The sequence below is a fragment of the Fukomys damarensis genome, unplaced genomic scaffold (assembly GCF_012274545.1).
Source record: "Fukomys damarensis isolate Sample0158 unplaced genomic scaffold, DMR_v1.0_HiC HiC_scaffold_29, whole genome shotgun sequence".
In the NCBI taxonomy this organism is placed as follows: Eukaryota; Metazoa; Chordata; class Mammalia; order Rodentia; family Bathyergidae; genus Fukomys; species Fukomys damarensis.
The window spans coordinates 3,119,679-3,147,066 of record NW_022900941.1 but is presented as its reverse complement, the minus strand read 5'-3'; the positions used below and the strand labels follow the sequence as shown (position 1 = coordinate 3,147,066).

The following is a 27,388-nucleotide window of genomic DNA, read 5'->3' as shown; positions in this document are numbered from 1 at the left end:
AGTGGCTGCTGTACTTATACTTGTTACTCTCACCGGATTGTGCAGTGCTTGAGAGCAGATACTGTCTCATTTGGGCATTTCTTCATAGTGGAACTCAAGAAATTCAGTGACCTGAGATCCTACAAGTTTTCAAATGAATGTAGGATTCCCCGCCCCAAATATCAATTAAGGAATTAGAGAAGTCTGTGGCATAAACAGGAAAGACAAATTCTCCTAATGCCTGCTGAGCCCTGTCCTTCCCAATTTTGAGATATTTGAGCCAAACACAGCCTCTGCCTCTTGGCCTCTAGACTGTTTACTTTGCAGCAAGCTGAGCTCAAAACTCTGTTGGAGCAAAACGCAAAGTTTTACACACCCAATCATTTTAAACATATCCCCAGTACGCAGAGTGCTGACCACTTAGAGTCTGATGTTTTGCACGTGCCGCAAAACTGCATGCAAAATCTACCAGCCATGGGTAAGAGCTGTTAGGACTCCAAACTGCTGCTGCCCTGTGGAGTTTTCTGCCAGGTGCTAGGCAATATCACCTGGACACACAGCCACCCCACCCCAACACCGGCTCTCCCTCCCTCCCCGGAGTTCCTATTCTACTCCCCTAGGTGGAGCTGGCCCCACAGGAAGGCCCCCATGTGCTCTCCGGAAGTGAGGGACCTCCTCCCTGGCAAACCCGTCAGCGAAGTCCGAGTGAAACTTTGTGTGCTACTGCCACCTTGTGGTCAGGAATTCCTCTCGGTCTGTCCTGAATTCACTCAAAGCCCCTGGACGAGATCCCAGCCCTCCATTCCCACACAGAGCGGTCAGCCAGGAATTCTGCTGGGACCAGAAGCTAATCCTACAGAGAAAGCACCCTGGTGTTCAGAATAAAGCCCACCTTTTCCAAAGGCTTCCTGTGGCTCCCCAGCGCCCCAGATTCTGGCACTTACTCTCATGCTCTGAGTACCTGCTCTGCCTTGAGGAGCCCCAGCCCACTAGGCGAGAGAACACTTAAGCATCCTTCTGACCTGTGAAGCTAAGATGCTAAGGAGCAGAATATTTGGAGGACAGGATTCTAACAGAGTTGGGAGCAGAGGTATACGACAGCAGACCGGGAAGGAAAGGCATCTCCAAGTGAGTAACTTGGTTTGGATTGGAGGTAACAGGAGGCAGGATGGCTGTGTGTGTGCTATGCGCTTAGGTCATAAAGATTCTCAAGTCATAGAGACCCTCGCCAGCCGGGTCAGCAGTCAGGGTGTCCAGAGGCTTCCATCAGGTGCAGTGGGGATTAGTTGCATGCTTCAGGGCCAGGAGTGGCCCCTCTGGCCCTTCAGAAGGACCCTTGGGGCTTCTCCTGCATGGGAATATCACATCTGGCATCTCCCCGGTTTTGGGAGGGGGCCAAGCCAGGTATCTGAAGCTGTAGGATGCTCGGTGGCCTCTACCTCCCCATTCTGCTCAGCACACCACCAGCTTACAGGAGTCTAAAAATAACCCAGCCCGGGACCTTCTCACCGGTGCTTGGGTGCGGGAGGCAGGCAAAAGCAGATGAGCTGGGGAGCCCCCAGCTCCCAGCTGTACCAGCTTGACCCAATTTTCGAGGCAGGTAATTTTCATGAAAGGTGGCTTCCTGGTGATCAGGGACCTGAACGTGACCTAGTTCTCTCCCAAGCCACTGCCATAAATTGGGCATGTTCAATAGAGAATATTCCCCTCCACACGATTTTATTAAATCAATTAATTGCATTCTTGCACCTGATTGGTCTCCTCATTCCCCTAAACTCTGAGTCGCTCCTGTGCCCTGTCCCGGGCAGGCCACCCAACAAGTCATTAGTCACTGTTGTGGGTTGGCCTTTCTCTGACTAACTCACCCCACCACAGCCTGTGTGCAGATGTGACGGGGGCAGGAAGCAGGAGCAAGGGCATTACCATAGTCATCAAGACACTGTGTCCATGGTCACCGTCTCCTCCTGGTGAAGCTGAGAAGTGCAGAGGTTCCACAACAGATTTGGACTCCCAAAGAGGGCTGTCACCTTCCTGCCACCTACAGGCTGGGTGCGCAAGAAGCTAGTGCCAAGACACTTCTGGGATGGCTTAGCAGATTCCCAGAGCTGGGGCTGGATGTGGACATGGGAGCAGCGTTTGCTTCTCACATGAGGATTTCTGAAGGCAGAATACTTACGAAAGCCTGCAAGGTCCGGGTAGAGGTCTAGAAAGGATGCGTGGAGGGCACACAGGTCTCTGCAGCCTAGGGGAGGCAGAGTCAGACCGTGGCAGTCCTCGGGCTTCATGTCAGGAACTCTCCGGGGCTAGAGGGAGAGGAAAGAGCTGGAGAACCCACATGGTGAGCCCACCCACAGAGAGGTTCGGGATGTGAACCCTGGTGTGAAGAGGGAAGCTTGACCGTCCTCTATGGGGGGATTGTCTAGGGCAAAGCAGGCCCCCACCTTGGGAAACCCCACATACTGTGCACCCGAAGCTGGTCACATCTACAGGGTGCACGGGCAGAAGAGGAAACCACTCAAGCCAGAGCCAGCCTGGAGCTATACACACCAACAGGAGGCCTCAGTAGTGAGGGTGTCTTAGTCATCTCTCCAGTGAAAGACAGGAGACCTGTGCCTGCTATATTTTAGCATCTCTTGCAAGAGAGGTGTTGACTGTCTGGACTTTGTTCTGGACTGTCTTTTCAAGGGTGTTTATATTAGGAACAGCCTTGAAAGATAAAGATGGCAGATCTCCAAACCAAAAGCTAGGAAACTTAATGTCCAGCTAAGGAGAGATGGTGACTCCCTCCAGAGCCAAAGCAGGCACGTCTGCCATTACAGATACCTCGCTTCCCCAAGCTCGGGGTTCCTTCCTTTTGTTTTGTTGTTGTTGTTGTTTTGCTTTGTTTTGTGTTTTTGAGACAGGGTCTCACTATGTAGTTTAGACTGACCTGGAACTCACTATATAGCCCAGGTTGGTCTTGAACTCACAGAGATTCTCGTGCCTCAGCCTCCTTAGTGCTGGATTACAGGCCTGAGCTCCCATGCCCGGCTGGGTTCCTTCTTATTAAGCAACCCACTGCGTAATGGATGTCCTGTGTTACTGTAAGAACCCATTCTCAGGGAATGGACATAAAAATGTCGATGCTCTGACCATTGCCGTACTGTAAGTAAGAAGCCTTCCTTATCTCTAACCCAGGGTCTCCTGTCTTTCCCTGGCATGCATGAATGTGTGACACGCAAACACATTAGCTTGTAATTAGGACAAAATCACTTCACAGTTCCCAACCCTGTCTCCCTCCCCAACCCCAAGAGATTAAAGAGAGGAAGAATCGGACTATACGTCTGTGCAGTGATGGAGGGGAAGTAAAGGAACAGAGTGCAAGCCTCCCCTCCCTATCCCTGCCCCACTGTCCTGCTCAGACCTGACTCTTGCCGGAGGTCCTGAAACAAGTTGGGACTGCGGTTTCAAACTGCTCTCTGTAAATAACTAAAATGACTAGAAAGCTAAGTGACCACTTGGAATGTCATTAAGAAATGGGGAAATGGCAAGTACCATTGCTCCTGAGCTTAAAATGGGGTCATGTCCTCACCAAGTCGCCATAAAGTGAAAATATGGTAAGTGGAACATGTATTTATTTTTTGTTACTTCTTTAGGGATCTACATTGCTGTGATTCAAATGCAGGGCCTTGAACATGGTGAGTAAACTTTCTACCATCAAGACTACCGTCCGGAACACACATGCATACACTATTCCACGAAACATCACAGCACTGATGTCCATTATTCACCCCCACGACCGAGTGTCTGTCTTGTAACTGTAGCTCACTGCTAATACCCACATCACAAGAGAGGATTTCAGTGCTTATCACTGGTCCAGGAAAAAAAGCAAAATCCAAAATTCGATCACAGTTTTTACTAAATGCACACACTTATGCATCACTGCAAAGTCAAGATATCTTACTTAAGTCATTCCACACTAACTCAGGGGCCAACTTCAGTGGTAGAGAGGAAATATCTGATCATAGTCATGGATGTTCTGCTGAACCCAAAGCCACATTCATAGCCTGGTGGTTGCCAGATCCCAGACCAAACATTTCACTTTTGCAGACCCCTCGCAGGCCCAACAAGCCCTCTGTGCACTCTCTTGGAAGCTGTGGACTGGAACAGTCCTGATCTTCAGCCCAGATTTGTCCTCTGCCACTTGCCCTTCACCCTTGAACCTCCCGCTGTGCTGTCTGCTTCTCCATGAAGGCCTGTGCAGTGCGGAAGCCCCTCTCCCACAGAGCAGGACCACCTTCCTCCTGCCCTCCCGCCTTAGAAGAGGCAGCCATTCGTCACTCCCAGCTGGGCAGGGACCACCCGTCAGGTCCCTTCGGGTGGGCTGACCCTACCTCCCTGGATGCACAGCCGGCCCCAGACTTGCTGCCCCACCGACTCTGCAGCCTCAGAGCGGACATTGGCAGCAAGCCCTCATTGTGCCCCCACCCTCCCCCCACCGTACCTGGGTTCAGGTGAGGCCCCACAATGACCTCTCAGGGCTTCCGTGTCTTCTAAGTCACTGTGTTCTTGAACGGGGAATAAGACTTATGGAAACCCAGTCATGTGCCAGGCATCTTCTAAGAACTGTACATGTGTTAATACCTCCCACGGCCAATACCTATCACTTTATTCCCACAGAAACCCTGGGAGGTGCAAACAAGAGCATCACCCCGACTTTGCAAGTTAGGAAACAGAAGCACCAAGACATCAGGCGATGTGACCACAGCGACAGCTTGGGAGTACCAGAGCCAACTTAGGTGCCTGAGGCCTGGGAGCCTAACCATAGCACTGCACCACTTCCCTGATGCACTGTGTTGTCCAGCCGTGAGGGAGTATTGGACACAGATATCCTTCCACTCCTGATGATTATTTCTAATAACACAATTTCCCCAGGAAGCCTAAATGCAAGTCGTTACTCATAAAATCTGGCTTTCCCTTCAAAGACACTAATTCTATTAGTTGCATGGGATGCCAGGGTCCCCATCTGTCACAAGTCATCTTCCCAGGCTGCTGTTCTGACCTCGGGACAACTGTCCTGGCACCTGGCCTCATGAGCTACACAGACCCTGTTCTACCCCCTGCCTCTGTGTTGCAGATTCTATCAACTCCCCACTAGACACCCTCATCCTCAGCATATCAGAGCTCTCCAGCCAGTGCTCAACTGCCAGCCTCTGTATCCCTCTGTCTTGGAGGTTTTTTTGCTGCTGGAGCATTGGGGTGCAGAGAATTAAGTCAAATCTTCCAGAGAGCAGCCTCCAACCAATGCTGGGAGTTGCTGTGGTGATACCCCAGTTCTCTTGCCCTTGGGTGGTGCTATAGTTTCCACATGGTTTCTCCCCCAAAAGTTTCCTACTCTGAGAACTTGGTGACCAGCATGGCAGTAAGGAGTGATAAAAGCTTCAAGAGTGGGCCTGGTGGGGGTGATCAGGTCCTGGGCACTCCACCACAAGGAATAGATTCATGCTGGTTTCACAGAATGCTGTGGGTCTCTCAAGAGTTAGTTCCCATGACAGTGAGTTGTTATAAAGTGAGTCCACCTGAGTTCTTCAGTGCTTACTAGAAAAAGAGATAATATAAGATATACAAGTATATAAGAATTTACCAAATGGTCTCAGAATGGCCACCCACAGAGTCGTATGTGTCTTGGAGTGCCAAGGGTCTGCCCACACACTGGAGATCTGAAGGACCCAGTAGAAGCTCTGGGGCTCACTGCAGTGACCCATGAAGTCTGTATCAGGAGGCTGATGGGTCTGCACTGGAAGCCGGGAGATGACATCTGAGGTGAAGGCAAGGACTGGAGAGCCTCTGAAGAAACAGAAGCGGATCCACCCTTTCTCATTTGCCCTTTATACCATCCACCCTACGGTGTGGAATCGCTGAGCTGATTTAGTTGAGCTTCTCCTACTCAGGAAGACACAATCAACCACCCCACCCACTACTGGTTCCCTTTCTGCCGCTTCCTCAGGCTGTGATGCAGACAAAGCAGCCCTTACCAAGAGACCAGCACCAATTGTTTGGACCTTGCAACCACCAAAACTGTGAGCCAACCGAGCCTCTGGTAAAGAACACAGCCACGGGGATTTTATTAGAGCAATGCAAAATGGGCAGATAAATGTGATAGTTCCAGGGTGCTATCCTTGCATTAGGTACTTTGCAACTGTTGAAACAAAATATCCAATACCCATAATTTAAAGGAGGAGAGATTCATTTCTGCCTCATTTCTGCTCTTGTTTTCAGAGGATTCGGTCCATAGTCAGATGGCTGCACGGCAGCAATGTCATGGTACAAAGGCAACTGCAAGCTAAAGCTGCTCACCCCTGTCTGCCAGGAACCTGGGACAGAATTGAGGAGAGGGGCCAAAGATAAGAACACACCCTTCCAGGTCGCACCCCAGTGTGTGACCTGATCTCCTGGGAGCACATTCAGCTATGACTCATCAATGGATTCACAGACTGCTGGGTTATAGCACCACCGTGATCCAATTGCCTTCTGAAAGTCCTACCTCTGAACACATGAGACTTTGTGGGGGACAATTCAAAAATAAACCCTAATGACCCTGCCTGGCTTCCCAGTTTCCCCCGTGAGAAAAAAACCCAAGAGCACATGATGCTAACCTACCTTATGACCAAGGCACCTTCCCAGCCAGGTCTCACTCCTCTCCCACCCACACAGCAAGTGTTCACCTCCCAAGGAATCACATCCTTGTCTTAGGCTCTGTTTCTGGGGAATCCAGACAAATGCAATCCTCCTGTCTTCTTCTGACCCAACCGTAAGACACATGGTTGTGCCTCCTCCAGCTTCCTTGAGACCTACCTTCCCTCTTTCCTCTCCTCCAGCTCCACCTGTCCCTTCCTCCTGAAGCTCCTGCCGAGAACAGGTCCCACTAGCCTCCCACACTCACCCTCCCTCCTGCCTCTTGGAGAGCCTTCAGTTGCACAGATGAAGAAACTGAGACGAAGAAAGATTTGATAGAGTCAGAATGAGGCTCTGATGTTAGCCAGAGCTGTCACTGCTACACCACAACCTGCGTGATCCCCACGACATGGGCAGAAAGATCATGCAGAACTTCTGGGACCTGAATATACTTTAATTTCCTTGGGTAATCACCTTTTCACCCAGCATCTTTACTTGCTGGATAACACATGATCTCCTTCTTCCTACTCTCTGTCTCTCTCTGCCTGCTTCATTCTCCCAGGCCCTGGCTGGTGTCACGGAGTCTCCAGATTCCTGGCACAGTGTACCCAGAGCTGAGGTGGAGTTGGTCCCTCCTGCCCAAGATGTCCCTCCATAATTACACCTGTAAGCATTTGTGGGCACAAATAAAAGCTTGGGTAGGCTCCCTCCCCCGACTTCTGGCACCATTAAAATCTCTTATCTAATTTGTTTTTTAGATCAAATTTTCCTTTATTGTTTCCACCCATTTTTATAACCTCTGAGATTCTGCTGAATTCTTCCTGTTATTCTCGCTGGGGTTTGTGCTCCCTCCCAGTTTAATATTCTCCTTGAATTTAATTAGCATGCTATCTATCCAATCATTTAAACGGCTGGCAGAAAGAACTCCGCAGCCTTTCTAATGATTGTCCCATCACCACGCAAGTGCACACCAGATGCATGAACGTGTGCTGTTGACTGCCCCAGGCACCTCAATCAGGAAACTGAGCTTCCTATTGGCCCTGACATCCAAAGCCGAGCATCCCAGAACCTGGTACATAAAGGAAGATAATTCTACAAAATTCTACTCCTCCGATTCACCTCAACCAAGAATAAAAGTGCACTGTGGCTTGAGTGGTTCTTTTCACTTCTGCTATGGCTGATGCGGTGGTGAAGGAGATGATAAGAGGATTATGACCCTGCCAAATCCCTTCTAAAACTGTAGCCTCATGAATTTCATTCCGGGTATGAAACAGACCCTCACCAGGGCTACTTACAAGGACATGCAGTTCTTGGAGCAATTTCTAAAGTGAAAGTTCTCACTGGAACGCCAATGGAATTAATTGGTCCACCTTAAAAGGGCTCTTCTGGTTTGCTTTTTTAGAAATTCTCAGAGGTTCACTCTGCCTGGCACACATCAGGTGTGGTGTTGGCATCAGTGAGTCACTGTGCACAACTCCCTTTCTCTGTAACAACTGAACACCTGGATTTCAGCTACACACCTCTCCCCCTTGCTCTTAACTGTGGCCACGTGGCCAAGCTCTGGCCAGTGAACTTTCAGAATATGGCCTTTAAAAGGAAAGATAGGCCCATCTCTTCCTCCTCCCTCTTCCCCTTCCTACCCCAGAATGTGGTCTTGAAGGAAGAAGCAGCTAGTTATCTTCTGCTGTGCAATGGAAGCCACACAGTCGACACATCAGAACAGAAGGGTAAATCCTGACATTGTTAAGTAGTAAAGTTATAGCAGAACAATATTTCAATAAAAGTGAACCAAACTATGTGTCCAAATTATCCTCATGAGGCCCACTTATAGGATGGAAGAGTAAAGAGCACAGTCGACTCTTCCCAACAGATTTTATCCCAGAAGAAATCAGAAAAGCAATTTAAAGTTTCTGGAAATTGTTATGATAGCAAAGGGAGAAGCATTTATTCATGAAGACCTGCTAAATCTTCATCAGACCAGCAAGGTCTTTCCACATGACCAGCTCATCCCACAAGCTCTGCCTCGGGAAAATATCCAGGAGCAAGAGCATGGAGCCGGCAGAGAAGATACGATCCCTCCCACCACAGGAAGTGAGGGGAAGAGTCTTGCTCTCCACTGGTAGGCTCGTGGTTGAAACTCCTGTGTCAAAAGAGGTTAAGGAGAAAAGCACACAAGCACATTTAATATAAGTTTGATGCGTCGCAAAAAGCTTCAGAAATGAAGACTCCAAGAAACGGGAAAACCTGTATACTTGTATGTTTGATTTTGACGAAGAGTGAGGAGTCTTGTGGGAGTACGACTGGACAGAGGGGTATGATCTAATGGCAATGAACTGAGGGAACTTACAAACCAGTTTGTGCAATGCTTCTCTGTGTCCCTGGGTCTGCAGAGAAAAGAGTGTTTCTTTCTTCTGGGTCCAGGGAGGCCACCTCTCAGATGAGAGCCTGCTTCTGGAGACGAGGGTGGCAGAAGACCAGAGCGTACCCTCCCTGTGTCTGCTGTTTCTTCTGGGCCAAAGTGCCATATTTCAGGGTAATGTGCCCTGAACCCATTATCAGCTTCCCACCGAGGTTGGGGCATTACTCTCCGGAAGAGAGGCCACCGGTGACCCTTCCCTCCTGGTTACAGAGCTCTCCACTCCAGGCAGGTGTGGCCACCACCGTCTCCTCTCTGTAATTATGTCTTATGCTGATGTGTTGATATTTTGGGCCTTCGTAATCCTGGGGAGATTGCTCTTCCCAGGGCCAACCAAATCCTTCAGATCATAAGTGACTCACTGTTCTGAGATGTGGATTGAATTATTACTGAAGTACAAGGAAACAAATTAGGAGTCAGCTGCTATTGAAGAGATGACTTAAAATGATGGGGTACCCCACACCACACAGCACCCATGGAGAAGCACTAGGGCAAACTGGGTGGGGGGAGGGATGGAAACACAGCAGCAGCCTGGATTCCGGCAAAGCAAAGTGAGCCTGCCTGGGATTAGCTACTACAGATGAATTCACTGCGTCTGGGGCACTCCTCCAGGTGATAAAGGACCTGCTGCAGGATATTACCGGGTTATGAGTTCCGTCAAGAATGTGGGGGCTGGGGTGCCTGCACAAGAAAAACACACTTTCGGACAAGTCGTTTTAGTCTGTGCTGCCGAAACGAAATGCCTGAGACTGAGTAACTTACAGACAATAGAAACAGATGCCTTCAGGTTCAAAATGTGCTCAAGGCTGCTCTCTCCTCTGCAGCTTCACATGGTAGAAGGGGACAGAGAAACAGAGCAGACACTGTGTGAACGCTCCTTCGCGAGGGTACTAATCCAACTCATCACAGGAGGAGACCCACCTCCTCACGCCACTGCCTTGGGACACATTCAGACCTCAGTAGAGTCCTCTGCCGCCTTAGGGAGCCAGTGTTCCTGGGGAGGCAGTCTCCCGGCCTTACTGAGGCTCCCTGGGTTGAAATCCTCACATCAGAACAGAACCACGTGTGCGGTCCTTCCGGCCAGGTGACTTCATTTGACATCACAATAGGGAAACTTTGAGATGAGAGCAGTGGAGACTCCATATGTGTATGATTTAGGGGCTTTGGGGGGAGGGATTAAAGGAATTCTTTCTTTTTTTTCTTTTACTTTCTTTTTAATTTTCACCTTTTAACTGCAAATCACACTGTACCTGCTTATGAAGTATGAGGTGCTGTTAGTGATTTCTAGGCAAAAAAAGGTTTTTCCTGCAGCTAGCTGACCTAAATGACAAAAAGCCAGCCCGTGCTCATAGCCCCTCACACACACACACACACACACACCAGGTTGTTGATGGACTCGGAGGTGGACCCCATGACTTGGCTGTTATAAATCGTGCTGCTGCTATGTATACATGGACATGCAGACGTCTCTTCAGCATGCTAACTTCAAGCCTTTTAGGTAAGTACCCCAGAGGGAGACTGCTAGATGGGTAATGGAGACATTTAGAGAGCAAGGCAAAAGTACTTCTAAAATATATAGGTGACATTTCAGCATGACAGTAGAAAAAGAGGAGCACAAGTTTAAGCATGAGAGGTCCTTGCAGAGCAGCCCATCTCTAAGCTTCTTATTTGTGTAGAAAGCAACTGAGATTTGTGGGGCCTCTAATGTATATGGTATCTTGGTAGAGTTGTGGAATGTCTTAAAAGCAATAGTTTGCCAATAATATCTTCATGTATTTTTCAGGTCAGGAGTACAGGCTTTGTAGCTATGCTGTTGGAGAGCATCAATGGTTGGCTTAGTAAAGTATACCTGAGGATTAGTGATATTTGTGTAACTAAAGGAAGCGGTGGCTGTGGTGATCATGGCTGGAGATCAGAACAGGAAGTCATGGTGGAAAGCTGAAGGGGAAGTAGAAGTCCCTGGGGTGGGGTAGTCTTCTTTCCAGGGGATCGAAGACTTCACTGATCTGAACCTCCCACAGAAAGAAATAACCTCCAGGAACGTCTAGAGTGGCACGGGTACCAGCTACCACCACCAGATTCCCTTTAAGTGTGGGAGTATAGGGGGCATGTTTTCCTGAGCAAAGATGATAATGGAATCGTGGGCTCAGCAGATGAAGGATTCACAAAAAAAAGTAGAATCCTTAATATCTAGTCTCAGAAGAGAAAAAGAAGAAATGTCTGTCCAGTTCACCGATGTTTCAGGAAATATAATCCATGCATGGCTGGGGGAGAAGTTCGAGGCACGGGGTGCATTTGTCTTACTCCTGAGGGCAGAGTCACCTGGAACCACAAGGTCTCAAACTGTGGAGATGCCAGCAGAGGCAGTGTCATCTCCAGAAACTAGGTCTAGGTGATGTCTGGGATAAGGGTCTGGGTCAGTGGGTTGAACCTATGGCACTCAGGCTGCAGCAGGCCCTTTGTATCACTGGAAGTTCTAAGAGGTTCACCATCCCTGGTCTAGGTGCCATGTGGGATGAAAGTCTCAGCGATGTCCTGGATGTAAGTCTAGGATGTTCGGTGTTCCTGGAAACAGTTGATGTAGCTGAAATCTTGTCCACAGATTTAAGTAACAGCAAAGCTGTTGAGATGCCCCACAGGTAGATTTTTATTTTCTCTCCCTATATCTAAGGCATTTTTCTTTTTCCTTTTTCTTCCTGTCTTAAACCTTTAACAGATTTTCATTTCTGTGTCCAGTTCATGGCTCACAGTGACAGCCTCCTTAGCAATTAGAGGAAAGAGGGATGGAGAAAAAGACTGGAGTTTTCCTTCTGTGGCTTTTGAATCCACCTCCCAGGCACTGCCTTTGTATTCAGACAGAAACAGGGTCCTCTCCCTCCTCTCCCTAGGAAAGTAAGGTCTGGACCCCGATACCATCACATACCCCAACCCTCCACCCCATATACCCTTGAATCCACCCACCTCACCCCATCTGAAATGAATCCCTTTTCTTTTCTTTTTCTGTTTTTCTAAACAAATGGTTAGAATGGCTTGTACTTCTAGCTGTGTAAAATTGTTTCTTTTGTGTTCTGTTGTTGTTGTTGTTGGTGGTGGTGGTGGTAGTGGTGGTGGTGGTGGTGGTGGTGGTGTTGCTGGTAGAGGTGTCTTCTGTCCCTTCCAGACTGTTTTTTCCTCTTTTTCCCCTTCCCGTGAGTGTTTGAGCTGATAAACTCCTGGTGGTCCTAAGCAGGGCCTGTCTCCAGCAGCAGCTTCCCTCTCCAGACTGCCCCACCTAACGTCTGAGGCTCTGGGTCAACTTCCAGGAGAGCAATAGTGTCCTTTTTAGTATTTTTAAGACTTAGTTTTGAAGCCTTTGACAAGCTGGTAGACAGTGGTACTCAGTTAAGGCCCACGCATATTATCCAGACTTCTCATATGATCTCCTCGAGTGGGAAGATAGTGGGGTAGAGATAAAATATTATTTTTCCCTTTCCAGTCACATGAAACATGACGCCACTAGTCTCCCGAGGGATGGTTCCCATACCCTACCGTCTACGGGGATGAACGGCTGCAGCCGCAAAGTCAGTCACAGTGCATTAGCAATGCCGTCTGTAGAGTATGTGCTCCTTGAGGGGGCTACCTACATAGTGGCTCCCTGTGTGGCTAAAAACTCATGAGAACTTCCAAAGAGCAAGCACCTGCTACTCAAGAGAAGAAACTGAAATGAAAGGGAAAATACTTCACGTTGCTAACTACTTATCAGTGCTTTCCTCAATGGAGCAGGCTCTTCTCACAGATCTGGGAAAAACGTCACACCTTAGACCCTTGAGAGGAGGCTCACTAATTTAGAGAGTCAATCAAAGCAAACAAAACAAAAAGAAAAAGATCCCACAACTAGCATTATCCTAAAACCTAAACGAGTAACACAGTTGATAATGGAACTCAGGGAGGACACAGGCATCAAAATCAAATGTAGGATGGGAATCCACAGCAACATCCAGCAAACCCATACACAGCCGCAGTCATTCCAAGTGCAAGCACATGCCAGCCAGCAGAGGTATCTTCCCAGGCCACCACTGCCATCTGGTGGAACCAGTCAGCAAGCCAAGAGCAGGCTATGGACACATTTCCAGGCTCAGAATAAATCGCACTGATTGCTGCACCTATCATGTTTTAAAATGTGGGCTCTATTACTATTCAGGTGTGCGGAGACCAGCAGAACAGGAGAGCATTGCCACTGAAGAGATGGCTTGGTATTCACAAAGCCCAGGTGACTTGCCACACCACTCAAGGCCGCACACATAGAACGTAAAGATGTGTTAACACACTCAGGGTGGCACAGGGCACCTTTCATGCACAGACTACCCAATCCAGGGCCCACTCAGCTCATTTGCTCTCTGAGCTCTCACACATACCCTGCTCAGAGCCAGTATTCCTCTGCCCTAGTACCTCAGGGTCAGGAACCAGGAATGAAAGAAAAAGACTTTGTCCTAGACCCCACTGGAATTATTCAAATTAGCCATTCCTACACCGGCTTAGCCTGCCTCACCCATTTCTTCCTGTGAAAACCGCAAAGAGGCTCTTGCCCATAACCCATGCCCCAATCCTTCTGGCTCCTGACTAATCATGGTGCTGAGTAATAGCAGCCTCTTTTACAACACTCTCTTTCTTCTCCCAGCTCCTCTTCATAGAGTAAAGAATCTACTCCAAGAGTCACAGACTCCTCCCTAGCTCACTTACAGGCAGAGTTCTACATCGGCAGAGGCAATCCAACAAGATTTGGAGCCACTGTATAACTAATCTCTGCTTGTGGAGTAGAAGTATCACCTGCATGCCCCTATTTCTGTAACTTAGAGTTTCAGTCCAGTACAAAAGGCGGGCCAGAAAAATAGGCTGTCAGGGAAAAGAGTGCCCCAACACTGCTTAGAGAACTGATGTTGTTTGGAGCAGGATATACAGAATGTTATGCCTAAGGCCACTGTGAAAAGAAGAAAAGACCAAAGAAGGAGAACTTGGTGGTGGGCAACGAAGAAGGCGCTCATAGCTTGGTGATATAAGTAGCAACAAGAAAGATGGAAGAGCAATCAGAACTTAAACAGAGAGCACTAGGGAAAGAAAGAGAGGAGAGAAGTCCTGGTGGGGCTAGAGACAGTCAATGCTGAGGTTCAAAAGGTTATGCACAACAGCAGGCTGCACCCACCCAGGGGCAATCAGAGCAGAGTGTGGGACAGACTTAAAACACCCAAACCAGACCAGCAAGTAACAAAGGGCCTCTGAGACTCGCTGACCCTACAGGCATAAGCACAAACACTTTCAGAAAAAAAGTAAGTTGCTCTGATGCAAGGGTGATGCTTAGGAAGCCAACCTTAGGAAGAGCACACAGCTGTCCCCAAGTGTGCAAAGCTATGTGCCTCACCAAAGCGCGGCCTACAGCAGTGTTCAGAAATGAAAGACTCAAGCTACTAATCCCTGGATAAGCAAATGTACCCCTCAAACAATGAGAGTGACCTCCAAGCCACACACACACAACAGGAACAGGGTAAAACTAGCTAAGTTTTATGTACAAATAAGCGATATGCTGACCTTGGTCTAATCCCCAGAAATCTGGGCTTAAAAATAAAAACAAAGTGAAAACAAGGGGAAAAAATCTGAAGAGAGAAATCAGAGACTGTCCACATTAGAAGAAAGAGACTTCACAGCCAAAGTGTTCCAAGTCAACAAGTAAGTAAATAAATGACCACAAAATAGCGATCATATCAACCCCTAGTGGAGGAGAGGAAAAATATCCAGAGTCACTACAACATATTATCTAAAATATCAAGTTTTCAATAACAAAAAATGAGCCATAAGAAAAACAGATTGTGACCTATACATAGGGAAAGGTAATTGAAATTATTTTTTAAGAGGGTCAAGATTTCAAATGTATTAAACTTAAGTGACCAAGATTTCAAAGCATCTGTTGTAAATATGTCCCATTAACTAAATAATTTTAAATGTATGCATGTGACATTTCAGCAAATATAGAATATCAACAAAGATAAATTATTTTTCAAAAAGAATTGAGTGGAAATTCTGAAGTAGAAAAAATTCAGTAACAAAAATGAAAACTTTACATGCAGGATCCAACATTAGATTTGAGCCAGCAGAATACAGATTTAGTAAACTTGATAATAAATGAATAGAGATTAAATAATCTGAAAAGAGAAACAAGGATGATAAAAAATAGAGCCTCAGTAAAGTATGGGACATTACACAGTTTACCCACATGCACATAGTAGAAGTATCAGAAGCAGAGAGAAAAAAGAATAGAAAAAATTTGATATAACAAAGCCTGAAACTTCACAAATTTTATTTAAAAAAACTTCCTAAAAAGATCAGTGTACTCAAACTAAGGTAGATGTAGTGATATCTACATCCAAACACAAATATAATAAAATGCTGAAAGACAAAGACAAGGCCTTAAAAGCAGCAAGAGGAAAATGACTCATCACATGTAAGAGAATCTCTGTAAGACCAACAATTGACTTCTCTTCAGAAACAATAAAGTCAGAGGAATGGAACAATATATTTAAAGTGCTGAATGTAGGCATTCATCAACCAAAAACTAAATATCCAGAAAAAAATTTCTATAAAATATGAAGAAGAAATATTTCCAGATAAAATCTTTGGGAATGTGTAGCAAGGACACCTTATGAGAAATACTTTTTGAAGGTGGCTGGATCTAGGCTGTGAGCTGCAGGGATCAAGGATGTGATGCTGGGATTGATTCTTGTTGTGATGTTAAGAGTAAAGGCTCCCCACACTGGGTGTGCGTGCTGCCTTCCTAACAGTGGGTAGCCTAGAGAGAACATAAGGGACAGAAAGAGGGCTGCTGCTTGGTTTTCTGCTTGTTGCCTTCTGCTTATCATGAATAATTTCTCCTCTGCAGTGTCCTTCTGCCATGCCAACTACGAACTGAAACCCCTATAAACCATGAGCTACAATGAACCTTGCCTCTTTTAACTTTGGGTATTGGATATTTTGTCTCAGCAGTGAGAAAAGTAACTAAGATAGTTACCACCTCGTAAGTTGATAAACAAGATGTATCCATACAATGGCAAATAATTTGGCAATAAAAATGAATTAATACCTGTTACTACATAGGTGAGTTTTTGAAAATACTGTGCTAAGTCAAATAAGCCAATCAGAATACTGCACGTTATGTATTTCCATTTATATGATGAATCTAGAATAGGAAATTTATAGAGGCTGTAAGTCATTGACTATCTACTGAGAATGGCTGAGGGAAAATCTTACCCTCTATTACATCACCCCTGTTTGCCCATGGGAACACACTTGGATACGTTAAGAAGCAAGCCTGGGTCACACATCCTGTAAGGAGTGGAGCTGATTTCAAATCCAAGTCAAAATCCAAATTCTCCAATAAAATGTTTCCCTATAGAACAGACCAGTCCTGCCTCTTGACTCTGCTACAAACACCTGCATACACAGCCACAGGTAAGGAGCAGCATTTCAAGGGCCTGGGGCTTGCCTCAAATCTCACCACGGCAGTCACTGGAAATTACCTATAATATTAAGCATTTAAGTTACGTTTGACATTTTAAAAAGATCAAGATTGGAAGGCTCTCCTGGCTACTTAGTGTCAGTGCCTGAAAAGCTGTCCCACCTCTATAGAAAGCAGCAGAGAGCTAAATCCCTGTCCTTCAAACCAGAGAGCTCCATGGAAGCAGCAGCTATGGTGATACTTTGATAAAGGAACCCATGCTTAATTGGACAAACTGGACCAGTGCTAAACAGGAAGCTCTATGGTCATATTATTCAGCCAGTATCTCAACAACGTGTTGCCTCAGGTCTAGGCTGTATTGCTCAAGATCCCCCAGAGAACAAATAGGTGATACAGGCTGATGAGAGATATGGACAGACAGGTAGTAGAGCAATTGGTTGATCAATAGATAAAGAGGAGATTCATTTTGGGAACTGGCTCATGTTCTTGTGCTGCCAGGAAGTTCCATCGTGTGGCATCTGCGAGTTTAAAAACCAGGGAAGCCAGCAGCACAACTCAGTCCGATACCAAAAGCTGAGTGCCTGGGGACTTCCCATGCACAGCAGAGGTCTAATGCCTGACAACCTGGAGTTCTGCAGCCAAGGCCAGGAGCAGGTGGGCGTCCCCGTTCCACAAGGAAGCAGATCTTTCTTTCCTCCTCCTTTCTCTTCTTTGCAGGCCCTCACCTGGCTGAACAGTGCCCATGCACAGTGGGTGAAGTACAAGGACTCAAATGCCAATTTCTTCCAGAAACACCTCACGTACAACCAAAAATAGCACTTTCCCAACTATCTCAGCATCCTTCTTGGGGAAATCAGAAAAACCTCCCACTGCTGCTGCAGCCCTTCTTGCCATGGCTACGTGGGACCAGGGGGAGGTCAGGTATGCACCCACTTTATGTTTCATGTGCCAAATTTAAGGATACACATGCCAAAAAAAACCCTCAGTAATTAAGATAAGCAGCATTTTAGTGCAATACTTTGAATCTTAAATTAATGCAAAGAAAGTCATGATGCACGAAATATCAAAATTGTAAACAAAGGTGATGTCTTTATTTCAATTTCTCCTTTTGGCTCAGGCTCCACTTTCACTTGACAGTGTGAGTACTGCCGAGGTTACCGAAGAGAAATGAGTCGCAGGTAGTTGGGCTTCTGGGATGTCACTTGTCATGTAATGCAAATGCCGACTGGAAAACGAAAGATGGGCATAGCCATGTTCCAGTGATGACCTCAGGAAGCCCAGGAGGGATGAGGCCAGAGCAGTCCCGTCATGGGGACTAAGGAATTCTGTGATACGCTGTCTGCAAGCTGGAGGAGCAGGGAAGCCAGTGACGTGGTGCCAAAGACCTAGCTAGGAACCTAGGTGCCAGGGCCAAAATAATGTGTAACTGTAACTTGAATGTGCCTTTATGGGCACTCACAGCCTCACCTGCAGGACTCCTCCACACCTGTGTGTGAACCCCGGCACCTGGGCTGCAAGCGGGTGGGGGCCCCTGTCATCCACCTCAGGCTTGCTGAGTGATCCATGCTGATCAGGATAGAGAGTGATCAGGGAAGGGGTCTGAAAATTGAGTGATTTCCCATTTGATCAGGGACAGTATCAGAATGAAAACTACTGGGTCTGAGTAGCCAAGAGACACTGCAAAGAAGGGTCCCAAGAACTCTGAGCTGATGCAGCCATCCTCTGTGCAAGGGGGAAAGAAGAAGGCTTCAGACCCATCATTGGCACTTGATACATGTTTGCTCAGCCTTCAGGGAATAAATGCAGATGTTCTCACCCTTGGCACTGTTGGCAAGCTAAGCTGGATAATTCTTTGCTTTAGGGACCGTCCTTGTCACTCTACGATGTTTAGCAGCATCCCTGGCCTCTGCCCACTAGACAGCTGTAGCAGTTTCCTCTTGTGTCACCCAAAAACGTCTCCAGACACTATCAAGTGTACCTGGAAGGAAAAGTTGCCCAACTGGAAACCGCTGGGTTAATGAATCAAAGAATTAAAACCGAGTCACTGTTGGCTGTCGTAAAGGAAAGAGTAGGGTCCACCGTGACACTCAGCAGACTCACTTAGAAGTCAGCTAAGCAGGCAGAAGGCCCAGCACATCTCTATTAGGAGGCTGAGATGAAGTCATCGTGACTGCTTCTCCCCACTTGTCAAATGGCCCAACAGAGAAAATTCGCAAAGTGTGACACTTGCAGCAGCAACAAATGACTGATCCGGGATCCAGCCCAGGGCTGCAAGCTCTGTCACTGTTCCACACAACTGCTCGACTTACACTGGGGCCAGAAACAATGCACCACCTCTTAAACGAGCAATTTCCCTTCAGAGTGATGGATGACCTGCCGCTCACCAGCTACAAACCAACCCTGCTTCTCACTCTTCACGAGCTGCACCCCTCCAGGGCTTTACGGTAAATTAATCAACAACTGAGAGGAGGTTGTAGAAAGACTCAGGGTGAGGAGAGAAAATCTCCAAATTCAAAGAGACGGGGCTAAGCAAATTACATCTCTGGCCTCTGTCCTGTCATCCACTGCTAGCTGCTGTGCAACAAAGACAAATGGAGACACGCCATCTTGACGAATTTGGGACTGGGAGTCAGTCTCAGGATGTATCTCCAGCTGGAGCTGGTCTTCAAGGCAGTCCTCCAGGATGCCGGCCAAGAAAGAAACAGAAACCAACGTGGGATTTCACTGAACACCTTCAGGCTGGCAGAAATTAAGAAATAGTAAATTACAAAAGTTAACGAGAATATGGAGCAGCAGACGCCCTGGTCAGTAGGTCCGGGAACAAGAAGAACCCTGTGGAAAAGCGCGTGTCGCCCTCTTGGGCCCTGAATGTGGATGTGCAGCATGACCCAGCACCCACTTAATAGATGCAGACTGGGACCCACAGGATGCACAAACACCCAGCCTTGCTTGTGCAGCAGAAGTGTGACGTGAAGATGTCCATCTGCAGAAGAAGGAAGAAGCAGCATGTCATAACAAATAAGGCAGGTTTTATGAATGTAGCACTAGATGAAACACCACTGGCCAAAGAAAACATCTGCTGAGTCATTCTGCTTAAAATAAGGCTCAAAACCCCACGAAGTTAAGCACATGGCATTTAGAGTTGCATTCACATCTAATAACTACAAAAGCCACCAGAAAAACAGATAAAGGGTGAATAGGGTCAATTTCAAAAGAAGGATTACAGGGGGGGAGAGGGGGGGGAGAGGGGATGCTTCGGAGTTACTGGTAATGTTCTACTTCTTAAGCTAAATATGAAGATATGCAGGCCATCATGGTAATATGGTTATCATTTTCAGTATATGTGTAGACAGTACTATGCCTTTATTCAAAATATTAACATTTATTTTCTAATAAATTAAGGAGTGTGGTTGACACCGCAGAAGAAATTCTTAGCCTGCCCAGACCTATCCAGAAGAAGGGAAGTGCGGTATAAAAGCAGGCCTGCCTCACACCAAAGACCCAGGGACCGCTCCTGCTGGCTCCATGTATGGGGGAGGCAGCGGGGCTCAGGAGGCCAAGAAGTATTTGAAGCTCAGAGAAATGGGAAGGGGCTGCTTGCAATTCACTCTGCTACCTCGGAGCCACCCTCAGAGCACATGTTTGGCAGCTTAGCCCCAACAGGAACCAGGCACCAGGCAGCTGCACTGACTCACTACTCCTCACGGCAACCCTGCCAGGGAGGCTTCACTACTCCCCCCGCAGGGAAGGGACCTGAAGCACAGGGAGGCGATGTTACCTGACGAAGATCACAGGCTGCAAACTGCATAGACGGGTTCCAAGCTGGAGGCTGTCTACTCCAGAGCTTGACCTCTTCTCTCTACCGTAGGCCACCTCCTGACATCCTTCACCGACTCCCTTCCCCATGCACCACAGCAATGCTTGTGGCGAAACAGACAAAGACACCCCGTCCTCTCAGGCTTCTCACATAAGCTGAAATTAAGAGAAGCGAGTTTAATTCACCCAACCCCAACAGGCCCGGAGCCTAACTGGGCAATCACCAAGCATCGCAGTGAACAAGACTTGACAACACAGGAAAGGCGAGGGAGTTGTTCCTGTCTCTACTCAGCGAAACAAAGCGCAGTGTTCTTTTCTTCTTTGCAAAAACAAGGGAGGCACGAAGGGAGGTAAGGCTCCTGGAGCCGCAGTAGACACCCGGAGGGGACCCTAGCGGGAGGGAGCTGCTTGTGAGACCAAGCACGGCCCGGCCACTGTCACAGTAGCCTGGCGATTCAAGGACGACCAACGAGACCAACCCAACAGAGACACTGCTCTAGGTTGCCCCCCACGCCTACGACCTCTGCTTTCTGGCTCCTTACCTGATCTTGTTGGCGATCCCAGCTTCACCCAAGCACCCTGCTGGTCTTTGGCTACCTGGTCTCTCCATTTGAGACTCACTGATACGACGAATCAATCCTCCAGGGTCCCTGGCCTCAGCTCCTGCCATGTGGACGTCCACAGGAAAGGGAAATACGAAGAGGACAGAAGAGCCATCCCTGGGGCACTCATGTGGAGTGGCCCCTCCCGACTACAGCAGCCTCTGAGCCTCTGAACACGTGCACGTAGTCCTGACGTCACTCTGTGACATGAATCATACCCAACCAGATTTTACACTGTTATTGTGCACCCAGCCAGACTAAAATGTTACTGTACGCCCACACAGGGGAGACGAAGACACAAAAATTGCATAAAAGGGTGCAACTGTGCCATGTTGTGCCCTCGGCCTTTGGTTACGAGTCTGCTGAGTCGGCACTGGCAGGACTAAAGCCACTTCCTGAGAAAACGGCCTCTGTGTCCCCTTTCCCTGCACAAGGATGGATTCGGTGTGAGGAGTAAAAGAAAGAATGGAACTGAGGGTGACTGCGAAACTTGGTCCGAGCCATTGGAAAAGAGCAGTGAATGGAAAAGCTGAACTGGGCGGGTCGTGTGGAGTGTTTGAGGGTAGGCGGAGAACAGCTTTAGACACAGAATTTGCTATTAAACGGTGAAAAAAGATGTAAAGCATGCAGTTGTTTGGTGCAGAAGGAAAACAAACTTCGAAAGAGAAGTCAAAGCTGACTTACAAATCTGGGAGCGGTCAGAATGTGTACAGCATTTAAGTAGTAAGACTGAGTGCTCTTATCAAGTATAAACAGACCACGGGCAGTACAGCAACCCTCTGACATCAAGGGTTGGGAAAGAAGTGTTGACGCTGTCATACGCATAGTGCTCCACAAGCTCTAGAGAAAGATAACACACAGTCTAGACTGCTGCACAACACCATTCACCACGTCGTCACACAATTCTTAAAAAATGTTAATTGCTCAAAGAAGCAGAAGAAATGTACTCATAATCTAGCGAAAAATTCAGGCATACTGACCCACTGATCACCTAAATTTTGGAATTAGAAGACAATGATACTTTTAGACATAACTGTAAATATATTAAAAACTGAGAGAAAAAAATGAATAGAGTGAAACAATAATTTCAAGAAAGTTAAACTATAAAAAGAGAATAACATTGAAATTCCAAAATTAAAACCCACTGCACCTAAATCAAATATTTATTAGATGAATTTAATGCCAGACTCAAAACAAACAAAAGGATCATCAGGTACAAGGCATGTTAGCAAAAACATACAGGCTGAAACGGAGAAAATCATTTTTTTAAATCTGAATTCACTTTACCATTTCTCACAGTGGCGTGTGGCATTTTGAGCACAGTAAGAAAAAGTCACAAGGTCCACAAACTCAAATAATTTTATTTTTTTAAAAGAATGCCTGACACATATGGAACAATATAAAATACTCTAACTTAAAAATTGTAGAGAAAAAAAGATGAAGAGGAAGAAATATTTAAAACTAAAATAGTCAAAATTTTTCTAAAAATTGACAAAAATGAAAAGCAGGATAAATATAAAGTAGATATCTTAGACACATATAGGTAAAGTGCTAAAAATTAAAACTGAAGAGAAAAATCTTAAAAGTATTCAGAGGCAGAGCCTGGGATTTAGCTCAGTGGCGCTGCACCCTGCCTTACAAACACAAGGTCCTGAGCTCAATCCCAGTACCAAAAAACAAAGTATTCAGAGACAAAGGAAACTTCACATTTAGGAAGAATCCACATTGCAAGGAGAAAAAGAAAGAGCTTTGAGAGGGAGAGAGCGAGCACAGGGGAGAGGGCAGGCAAGGCGAAGTGAAAAGAATTCAAATGTGCAGACAGGAACATCTCTAAAGTACCAAGGCCTGGGTAAGCTTAGAATTCTGTATCAGGTGAAAAATTCCACAAGATTTATTCAGATTCTAAAACTTATATGGAAATGTGAAGACCTAAAATAGCCAAACAACCCCAAAGCAGAACAAAATTGAAATATTTAGTGTCCTTGATTTTTGAGGCTTGATAATCAAGCTTTGATTATGAAGACAGTGTAGTGTAATTTTAAGAAAAGGAGATCAGGGCTGGGATGTAGCTCATCGGCGCCATGCCTGCCTGGCAAGCACAAGATGTGAGTTCAATTCCTGTTACCAAGAAAAGGAAATCAAAGGAACAGAAAACAGAGTCCAGAAATAGGACTGTACTAAAGGGTCGAGTGATTTTTGACAAAAGTACAAGACCAGTGGGGAAAGAACAATTGTATTAACCACGTGGTATTGAAATAATTGGCTGGCATATGGAAAATATTACTCGGGTTTGAACTTCACACCATTCGTAAGACTTTATTCAAGATGGATCACAAATGTAAGTATAAAAAATAAAACTAAAAAGATCCTAGAAGGAAAAACTGGAGGATTTTTATAATCTTAGGATTTATTTATTAGACTGGTCTAACAGCATTAGTCTTAAAATTTTAAAGCTGATTAATTAGACTTCACCATATTTTAAGCTTTTGCTCATCGAAGGGCACCATTACCAAAAACAAGAGGTCTGCTTTGGGTTTATCCTATTTTTATTTAAGAATCTCTGGGTGTGGATATTCTGTGATATGATAATTAGCCTGCATATGTGAGACAAAAACTTTATATCCAAAATATTTAAAGAGGTTTATCAAGGTGCTGTAGTTTGGGTCTGGAATAGCTCCTCACAGGCTTGGTTCAAGCTTGAGGCTCTCGGGGGTTGGTGGAAATTCAGAGGCAGGGCCTGTCAGGAAGTCTCTGTGCCCTTCAAGGGCTTTGTGGGACCTCGGTCCCTTCCTCTTCCAGTCTTTTTTGCCTTCTCCACCTTGAAGTGAATAGCTTTGTTCTGTCACATGCGGCCACCTTTCTGTGCACCTGGTCATAAGCCCAGAGCAACAGAGCCTGTGAAATGGAACCCCTGAAACTGTACACCAAAATAAGCTTTTCTCTTTGTAAATTGATTATCTCAGGTATTTGTCACAGTGACAGAAAGCTGACACACAAGTCAATACAAACAAGAAAATGTAATCACCTTAAATAAGAAAAAACACATAAATGGCCGATAACCTCAGGAGAGTATGTTCAACATCATCCAGGATATGGCGATAATACTACATTCTGCCCCAAGAGATAAAACTACAACTGCTGACAATATCGAGTACTGATGAGGATATCACGCAATCTAAATTCTTAGTAGTAAGAGGGAGAATGGCACAGAATACTTTGGTAAACTGATCGGCACTTAAATATACACCTACCTACACCTAAGAATATAACCGAGTAAAATTAAAATGTAGGCCTACGAGAACATTTCCATAAGAATGTTCATAGCAGATGTACAGATAACAGTGCAAAATTGGAAAAAGAACCAGAAAATGGATAAACAAATTAAACAAATTGCAATCGACTTAAGCACAGAAAAACTTAAAGGATAAACTACTGATACATGGATTTGTCAAATCTCAAAAACATTTTCTAAACAAAAGAAAGCTGACACAGTCCCTAAACAGGAAGCTCAAGAATAGATAAAACTAACCTACCGCGATGGAAACGTAAATAGAATCAGGTACTGAACAGGGCTTACAAATGAAACTTTCAGGTGCAATGGAAATGCTCTACTGTCTCGATTTAGGAGGTGGTGGGCACTCACAGCTGTCAAAACCATTGAGCTAAGTACAGAAAGTCTATTTCGCTGTATTAAAATCTGCTTCAACGTAAACATACTTGTTGAAGAGAGAAATGAAAAGCTTATTAAAGAAAGAATGACGAAGAAGCATTGGAGGCCACGTGCACAGAAGAACCCTTCAGTCCTGCATTGGGACAGACAGCAGTGCAGCAGTGGTAACCGAGGCTACGAGGCTAGGAAGACAGGTTTGTTTTCTAAGATAAGGAAAAAAGGCAGTATAGTTGCACGCCTATGGGAATGATTTAGGAGTGGGGCAAAAATTGCCGAAGTGACTTCCTGGAGAAGACAGAGCTAGGCTACAAGTAATGAGTTGACTTGACTTTTTTTTTTTTTTTTTTTTTTTTGTGACAGGGTCTCATTATATAGTTCAGGCTGGCCTTGAATTCACTGTGGAGCCCAGGCTGGTCTCAAACTCACAGGGATCCCCCTGCTTCAGCCTCCTGAGCACTGGGATTATAGATAATGCACCACATGTCCAGCCCAGTGGGTCGATTTGAAATAAGAGCTACCATGGGCTGGGGATTTAGCTCAATGGTTCTGCCGTCTGCCTTGAAATAGAGAGCCATGGTGATCATCTATGACTTGGTGGAGAAGCACAGCTGTGGGAACAGCTGATCTTCGTGTGTGGATTTTCTCTTCTGATTATTTTTCTTTTCTCAGTAAAGTCAGAGCAAGGCTCTCAGCAAGAGGAAAGGTGAAGGAGAGGGGATCAGAGGCTTGCAGAGAAAGCTATGACATGACTTTACTAAAAGTCGCATAGGATACGAGGGGGAACGGACTCTAGCAGGAGTCAGCCACTGTGCCCTCGGCCAAATGGTGCTCACCACCAGTTTTTATGTGGTTCGGGGGCTAGGAACAGCGTTTATATCTCTTAAAGGTTGGAGAAAATAATCAAAAGGAGAATAATATTCTATAGCATGTGGGAATCATAGGAAACCTGAAGCTCAGTTTCCACACAGAAAGTTCCACTGGAACACAGCTGCACCTGCTTTTGTACATGGCATCAGCTGTGGCTGTCTCTATACTTATAACGACAGGGCTTGGTGGTTGTGAGGCACTGTGTGGAACACTAACCCTTAATACTTACAACGTGGGCCTTCTCAGTGAGTTTGCCAAACGCTGTCACTGCTGAGCCCTTGAGGAACGTGGTCTTAAATTTAAACTGAGATACGTTAGTGTGGTTGTTGTTTTTCTTCATCTGTACTGTGGTGATAATGATCCCCGTTAAGTAGGTCACAGTTTGGCTGTCAGTTTAATAAGATGAAATCCTATGTGTAGAGCGGTTAATACATAGTGCTTATTCAAAATGAAGGCCCCAGGACCAGAGCTAACATCCCTCAGGTGGTGAAATGTGGGCATTGGAATGGGGGTGCAGCTGGATGGGACCTGCTTCCTGCACCCTCGTTCTTCTCTTCCCGAACTTCTCCTCTATGTACCTGGGCTTCTTTGCATCCACATCCCCCAGAGCCGTTCTCTGTGGCTTTGTACACCAATGCCAAAGCCGCTCTGACACGCAGGACAGTGTTCTGGGCAGCGCAGACTAACCAGGTCCTCCAGGCTCTGTCCACTGTGCCCTCAGCAATGACTGTAGGATGGGCTGTGAGTGCAACTCCTGAAATAAAGAGGAATTGGCGGAGACAGCCCCTGCTCCGCTCCTGTCTGTCCTATGACAGGGTGCACATGGGCCATCAGAAAATACAATGAATGTTTAGATTTAAAACGTTGTTACAATAAAAGATACATTGCTATTAATCCTCCCCAAAATATTCAAAACACTCCCCTTGCTTCAAACACACATATCCCTTTTTTCTTAGCAATTGTCTTTTACTGTAATTTTTTTTCATTTAAACTTAAACATTCAGCATATTTGTCGATCACCCCTTGTGCTTCCCAGGCATGAGCCCAATGTGTCGCGCGTCGCCCCCAGGATATAAAACCCAGGACGGGCTGCTACCCAGAGCACCCCGTCTGCTGTGCATTTGAGACAGGAGCAATGAGACGTGAATTTTCTGCAGCCTCAGGTGACGAGCTTGTCGTGCATTGTAGGCTTCTGCCGTCCCTTGCCACCCAGCTGTACACCAACCCAGAGTCAAAAGCAGGCATCGCTTCACTTCACTTTCTGCATGAGCGTTCTGTCTCACCAGATGCAAGCGGTAGACAAAACGCAGCGGTCTGAAGCGAAGCCCACGCTCAGTGAATCCGCTTCATACGCATGGTCCCCACAAGGGGGCAGAGCTCAGTATAATTTGTATGGGTTCCGGAACCAAACGTTTGCGAATCAAACAGGTACAATTCAAAAATGGGCATCTGAAATGAACAGATATTTCTCAGACAAAGAAGTAAAAGCAGCAAGTAAATATATGAAAAGATGTTCCACATCACTGGTCATTCGAGAGATGCAGATGAAAACAACACTGAGATTCCACCTCACCCCACAAAGAACGGCTGCTATCAAGAAATCAACCAATAACAAATGTTGGCGGGGATGTGGGGAGAAAGAAACCCTTCTGCACTGATGGTGGGAGTGCTGACTGGTGCAACCACTATGGAAATCAATATGCAGATACCTCAAAGAGCTGGGACTTGAGGTTCCATTTGACCCAGCCATCCCTTTGCTGGGTATCTTTCCAAAAGAACTAAAAGACTCATACCACAGTGATACATGCTCACCTATGTTTATAGCGGCACAGTTTGTAATAGCTAAATCTTGGAAACAGCCCATTTTCCCATCAGTTGGAAACTGGATAAAGAAGATGTGG

General features: G+C 46.3%; 1 protein-coding gene and 2 long non-coding RNA genes across 3 annotated transcripts; 2 read left to right on the top strand and 1 right to left on the bottom strand.

Annotated features, from left to right (window-relative positions):
* Window positions 1-1,236: 1,236 nt before the first annotated feature.
* LOC104871654 lies at window positions 1,237-4,892 on the top strand. The gene is made up of 3 exons (XR_782933.1): window positions 1,237-1,579; window positions 3,615-3,656; window positions 4,639-4,892. It is a non-coding gene; the product is annotated as an uncharacterized LOC104871654 (long non-coding RNA).
* A 4,749-nt stretch (window positions 4,893-9,641) lies between these two features.
* Window positions 9,642-10,088, bottom strand: LOC104871653. Its single transcript, XR_782932.1, has 3 exons — window positions 9,971-10,088; window positions 9,812-9,873; window positions 9,642-9,730 (listed from the first exon to the last, which is right to left on the bottom strand). It is a non-coding gene; the product is annotated as an uncharacterized LOC104871653 (long non-coding RNA).
* Window positions 10,089-10,216: 128 nt separating this feature from the next.
* Window positions 10,217-20,315, top strand: LOC104871652. The gene is made up of 3 exons (XM_010637683.1): window positions 10,217-10,547; window positions 17,250-17,453; window positions 19,935-20,315. The coding sequence occupies exons 1-3, from the start codon at window positions 10,493-10,495 to the stop codon at window positions 20,312-20,314; spliced, it is 639 nt and encodes a 212-aa protein (XP_010635985.1). The 5' UTR covers window positions 10,217-10,492; the 3' UTR covers window position 20,315.
* The last annotated feature ends 7,073 nt before the right edge of the window (window positions 20,316-27,388 follow it).

Coding starts and splice junctions, on each gene's coding strand:
- LOC104871652 (XM_010637683.1), top strand. CDS start 10,493: ATGTATACATGGACATGCAGACGTCTCTTCAGCATGCTAACTTCAAGC. Junction 10,548..17,249: donor GCTAACTTCAAGCCTTTTAG/GTAAGTACCCCA, acceptor TCTTCTTTGCAG/GCCCTCACCTGGCTGAACAG. Junction 17,454..19,934: donor TGGGACCAGGGGGAGGTCAG/GTATGCACCCAC, acceptor TAATAAATTAAG/GAGTGTGGTTGACACCGCAG.